Source organism: Centropristis striata, chromosome 8 (genome assembly GCF_030273125.1).
Source record: "Centropristis striata isolate RG_2023a ecotype Rhode Island chromosome 8, C.striata_1.0, whole genome shotgun sequence".
In the NCBI taxonomy this organism is placed as follows: domain Eukaryota; kingdom Metazoa; phylum Chordata; class Actinopteri; order Perciformes; family Serranidae; genus Centropristis; species Centropristis striata.
In genome coordinates, this window is record NC_081524.1 from 34,286,508 (window position 1) to 34,292,858 (window position 6,351).

The 6,351-nt window shown below is 39.0% G+C and overlaps 1 protein-coding gene across 1 annotated transcript; it reads left to right on the forward strand.

Annotated features, from left to right (window-relative positions):
• The first annotated feature begins 1,948 nt into the window (after positions 1 to 1,948).
• On the forward strand, positions 1,949 to 4,328 carry LOC131976756 (C-C chemokine receptor type 1-like). The gene is made up of 3 exons (XM_059339909.1): positions 1,949 to 1,955; positions 2,214 to 2,378; positions 2,659 to 4,328. Exons 1-3 carry the CDS (start codon positions 1,949 to 1,951, stop codon positions 3,558 to 3,560), a joined length of 1,074 nt encoding a protein of 357 aa, XP_059195892.1. The 3' UTR covers positions 3,561 to 4,328.
• Positions 4,329 to 6,351: the final 2,023 nt, after the last annotated feature.

Consider the following 6,351-nt stretch of genomic DNA (forward strand, 5'->3'; position numbering starts at 1 on the left):
TTGCTATGCCAACGTCACTGAAACAATACTTACCCTCTAGTCACAGCAAGCAACTTTCGCCGGTAGTTCCCAAAACTGCTTCTCCTTCTTTGTATCTGGTGTGAGGGATGAGTAAGTTGCCGCTGCCTGTTGACCGAAGTGTTCTTGCTGGGGTTTAAGTGATGAACATATCTGTGATGTACTGAGGTGCAAGGCCGGGTAGTTCTTTATAAACCAGGAGCAGTATTTTGAAATCATTAAAGCTACAATACACTGTCAGCAAAACTGACTTCAACATGTCATTACTACCTTAATGATAGTCAGATGCATATATAATTATACTGGACTATAACTAAATCTAAATTATCATTGCTGTGATTGTATTAAAGATTTGTCCATATTACAAAAAGATTTAAAGAAAAAAACAACTATAATTTTAACTAGAAACCCATTTATGTCGGTTTCATCAGATGCTCAAATACTTTATCTGAGAATCTATGTGATTTAAATATTTTTTGAACCCTTTCAGAAAATTTTTTTGATCTAGGTGTAAAAATAAGCCACAGGGAAACGTGCTTTGTTTTGAGGTGTCAGTCTGTTATGGTATTTAAGCATGCATTTTGCACTGCAGGCTACTGATAAGAATCTAAAAAGTCATTTAGGGGCGTGCAGGAAATGACAGCTGCACTTCTGTTTCTTTGCCACTCATTAATAATGAGCTGCTGACTTGAAGACAGTTAGTTCATCCCTTCACATTTGAGGACATTACATCTGAAAAGAACCAGACAGAGAAATTAGGATTCCTGGAGTGCAGCCACTGACTATACCTGGTATCTATACTAGGCATCACTGAGACATCACCATGTCAGGTGAATACATTTTAACAGCGTTTTAACCGACTATGTTTTTCCTAATGAATTTATAAATCAATGTTTTATTGACTTGTTGAAGACATATTTGTGTAATAATTGTATTTATTTATTATATTGCCATTTCTCAGTTGTATGTCTATTTTTCACTGTAATACCAACAGTAATGTAATACACTTCATCATTTCTTTGGGTTTCCATTTGGATTTTTAGTAAAACAAAAACTTGAGATTTTTGCATTAAAATTACTTGGAAAAAAATGAATAAATATGGGATCGTTATTAAAAGGTTTTTAAAAATTATTCTTCTTATTTTTTCATTCTATTTATATTTGTCGAACATATAGCCTTTAAAACGTGTATCTATAAAAGTAGAAAAAGTTCAAAGAAATTGATCTAAGCAACTTAATAACCAATTAATACTCAGAGAAATATATATATATTAATTGTTTTGTAAAATAAGAATGCTTTGAAAATAGAAATGTTAATAGTTTATTTTGATCAATTAACGGAATGTGTGAGTGAACAGAAGAAAAATCTAAATCAAATCAATATTTGGTGTGACTACCCTTTGCCTTTAAACTAGCATCAATTATTTCAGGCAGTTTTTCACACCTGATTAAGATTTTTTCACAGTACTGTACATATCTGATGGTGAACAGTATGCATTACGTTCACTGTTATGCATCCAATCTCATATGAGGAACTTGGCAACAGCGTTTGCAATGAAGATAAAAAAGTCCTTTTTCACACCGTTTACATTATTCTGTCTACCACTTCGATATCAATGTGTGACCAATGTTTAAGAGAATAAACTACATGAAAATACCAGCAGGGGGCATAATTACCTATATTATCCATTTACTGGGAGTGTTTGTTCTGCCAAATAAAAAAATATCATACTTCCTTATTCACAGTGGTGATATTCAATGCAGAAAGTTTTTGCTTTCCTCTATTTTATTCATTTGGTTTCTGTTCAGAGGTATCCATCTCTGAGAGTTCTGCTTTTACACCAACACAGTGGAGTTAAAAGGAGCTTTGTCTGTGGTGCTCACTAAATTGAAAAATTTAATTTACACTAGTCCTGTTCAAGGACTAATCATGGACAGTGAGCAGCTTTCATTGGAACCACTTTCTGCCAAAAAAATAGGATGATGATGCCTAGTTGTAAGTTAATGACATTATTAAATGCTGTGAGAACCACAAACTAAACCCCATCCATCTACACTAATAATACTAATAATAGGTCAATGTATTTACATACAACCTGGTCAATTTGATGTGGCCTATGTAATAATGGGCAAGAATTAAATTTAAAAAAGCTATTGTAAATATTGAAATAAATATAAATACTCTCTGTCCGCAGATGATGGGGGAAATGCCAACACCACACAGTTCTATGATTATTCATCATATTATTATGAGGATCTTCTTCCAAACTTCGCTCCTTGCAGCAACAAGGATTTGAGGAATTTTGGCATGGTGTTTCTGCCAACTATCTACAGTTTGGTTTTTGTCCTTGGCTTCATAGGTATGTGTGTGTGTTTGTGTGTGTGTGTGTGTGTGTGTGTGTGTGTGTGTGTGTGTGTGTGTTTGTGTGTGTGTGTGTGTGTGTGTGTGTTTGTGTGTGTGTGCTTGTACATGTTGGGATGTGAGTACATTTTGGCTGGTTCACACTCAAAATGCCTGTTTGAGGATTAAGACTTGGTTTGTGTGAGACAGTAAGAGAGAGAGAGAGAAGAACCATTACTTTACATATGATCCATAGTAATTTGACATATTTAACAGGTTTGTTTCCTCCCTCTTTCAAGGCAATGGCCTAGTGGTTTGTGTCCTGCTAAAGCACCGCAACCAGACCAACTTGACAGACATCTGCCTCTTCAACCTGGCTGTCGCCGACCTCCTCTTCGTCTTCACGCTGCCTTTCTACTCCCACTATTTAGTGGTCGATCAGTGGACTTTCGGAGACTTTATGTGTCGCTTCGTCTCTGGCTCCCACACCACCGGGTTCTTCAGCAGCACCTTCTTCATGGTTGCCATGACGCTGGACCGCTACATGGTCATCTTACATACTCGTGCAGTGGCACGATATCGCACTCCGATGGCAGCCATCACTCTGTCTGTGATCGTTTGGATGCTGAGCTTGTGTGTCTCTCTGCCGACTCTTATCTTCACAAAGGTGACAAATGAGTCTTCCGGGCAGGCTTGTGGCTACGTCCCAGAAAACAAGGCCTGGCTGCTTTACAACATGTTCTCCGTCAATATATTGGGCCTTTTGATACCCTTGTTGGTAATGATATGCTGCTACTCCATGATCATCCCCGTAATGATGAAACTGAGGAGTGGGAAGAAGCACCGCGTGGTTAAGATGATCATCTGTATAGTGGTTGCCTTTTTCCTATTCTGGACCCCATATAACATTTCACTTTTCTTGATATTTCTGAAATCTGAGGGTAAATTGCAGTCCAGCTGCAGCATGGAACAAAATTTAAAGCTCTCAGCAACAGTGACTGAGACTATTGCTTACACTCACTGCTGCCTGAACCCCATCATATATGGCTTTATGGGACACAAGTTTAGGAAACGGGCCTTGCAGCTGTTGAGGAAATTGGTGCCTCTGATTCACTTCACCAGTTATTTCTCAGATAGCACATACAGGGAAAGCTCAGTTACATCCAGGTCCTCTGATGTCACCTCAAATTTCATCATGTAAGAGGTGGAGGGCAGATTATGATTTGTTTCATGGACATCACTTGCAATGTTGCCACATTTGCAGTTATTCTGACCATATATTCCTTGAGTATGTTGTATGATTTATTCTGTAACTTCCAATTCCCACCTATGACAGCGTTATTCATTAACATTGTATGATCTTAAAAAGATGCCTTTTCCTGTACATATGATTTACCGTGAATAGGCACTGGAATATTTTGTTTTGACCATAACACGTCAGATGTGTAGGCCCATCAAATGTGATGTGAGCTTCATCATCTTCTGTATTATATCAAGTATTTTCTAAAGGCTATGTAATATCCGTCCTTTTATCAGCGGAACACTGACTGAAACCACAAGGCTCTTGTTTGTGCCAGTCTGTGATCACAGAGATTGTTTTCCTCTGAATGACGTGTTTAATATGTTCACACATTTTGATTTTCTCACTTTCAAAGTGCATTTTTTTTCACATTGGAGTTAAGCAAGTTAAACTGTTGTTGTGGAACAAAGTTTGGCTCATCATAAACGGCTGTAATTTTTCTAATTTCTCTATATTGTTTTAAGTTTCTAATTTGTACATACTATGTACGCTTATAGTATATTTTTCTAGTGTTTACAATAATACATAGTTTTTTCTGACAAAATCTACACACCTTCGTACATCTATTCACATATTTCGGTGTTCTGCTTAATTCTTTTTCAAATTTCTTCAAGTTATGATTTGTTGTTGTTGTTGTTGTTGTTGTTGTTGTGGTGGTTTAGTTTGCCAGTGGAGATTATTAAAGTACCAAGCAGTGATAATGTTATAATGTGCCTTTCTGTGCTTTTCATAGGCACAACACAATGTGCGCTCATTGAAGATAAAAGTCATGCACCATAAAACCTTGGCTTCTGACTGCACAGTGTAGCTTTCACATTAGAGAACTCGCACCATACTTAACATTACTGTATCTGAAATAGCATAGATTCATGACAAAATCAACTAAATGACTGCCAGCAGCTAGTTTCCTTCCCTGCTCTATTTATAAAGTACAGAGTAAACATGGTACATCGCTGTTGTGCAATCAAACAATGAGGGACAAGTGAAATGGGAAACATTTGGTCAGATTCTTTAAGATCCTGGACGACTGCAAAATGGATCACTGTAGGAAAGTGAACTGGAAACAATTTGGATTGTGTAAAGTTAGTGGCCACTTTATATCAGGTACAGAATGCACTTACAAACACTTACAAGCATTATTATCTTATTTAACAGACTTTTATTATGGACCAAACACAACCCATCATTCCTGACCACCACCCTGGTTTAAATGAGGGGAATAATTCACCTGTAATAAAACTTTTATGGCGCTCTCATTGTCAAGTGTATTTACGCAGTGGCTTCCCACACTTGAAAAGGAAGGACCAGTCAGACCAAGGATTTCACTCGTTCTTAGTTTATTTCCCAACGACCAATGAAGAAAGGTGAAAAACCTTTAAACAAACAAGAATAAACAGATGTAAATAAAATACAGCATCAACCAAGGTAAGTACATTTCAATGCAAGTGCATTATACTAAATAAAAAGTATATTTAAACATACATTGACTTAAAGTAACGTGTGACTTAGAAATTAAAACACTTAATTACTTTCAAATTAACCAGTTTTTTCCTCATTTTAATACTTTTTTACCTTAAATTAAATCAAACATTTTAAACTGATTTTACTGTAGATTTTAACAACCATTTTAACAGAAATACCCGACTAATAAAATAAATAATCAACTTATCAGCCATCCATACACAACATAGACCAAAAACACTCAAACAGTCCAGTGGAGACAGGCTTACCGGTAGCCCTTTTGATTTGAGTCCTTTTTCCCAATGCGTTTTGTGAAGTGAGTTTACTTCTTTTCCTTTTTCTCTTTCTCTCTGCTGCTCTTTGTCTCTGCCGTTCTCCTCCTGCCAACCGACATGTGTGTCTCTGGCGTGTGTGACTCTGGTGTGTGCCGCTGATTGCGTTAATTGTGCCCACCTGGTGAGGTGCGCCGCAGCAGCGCGCCGATGCGCGCCGCCGACGCGCGCCGCCGACGCGCGCACACAGAGCGCGCCCGCCGACACGTACAGGCAGCAGCATGCACACAGACGCTCTTTACCCAGATCGCCGCAACACCTCCCACTCGATCTTTGCGTGGTGCTTCCCGGAAAGATCGCACCTCTCAGGCGAGTGGGTCTTCCTTGGATTGTTCCTCTGCCAGGACGAGGATGACGAGGCGCCGGACATCACGATGCAATATGGTACCCTGGAAATCCTTTTCCTTTAACCTGAGTTCTTTGGCAGCAGAATTTGGAGACTTCACCTGAACACACCCGCTCGGAGAGACTTTTACGTGGACATCTCGGACAATGCCTCTGGAATCTGCATTCACACTGACAACTCTTGCTAGCTTGAACTGCCCCCTTAGTGCATTTTGATCGCAGAGCCAAACTACGTCTCCAATGGCAACATTCCTTTCAGCAGTGTGCCACTTGCTGCGGATGAACAGGTTTGGACCTGCAAGTTGGCTCCAGGACTTCCAAAAGTAGTTAACTTGAGTTTGTATCTCTTGCAGCCTCTTGAATGGGTAGGTGGTGTACTCAAATGTTTTGAAATCTCCACTCTGTGTAGCTCGACCAAGCAGCAGGGTGTTCGGAGTGATGTACTGGATGTGGTCTTCACGGCTCTGGACTCTAGCATCGATGGGTCTTTCGTTGGCAAGGTTGGCAGCTAGTTTGAGCACCGTCAGAAACTCACTAAAGGTAAGGCCTTCCCC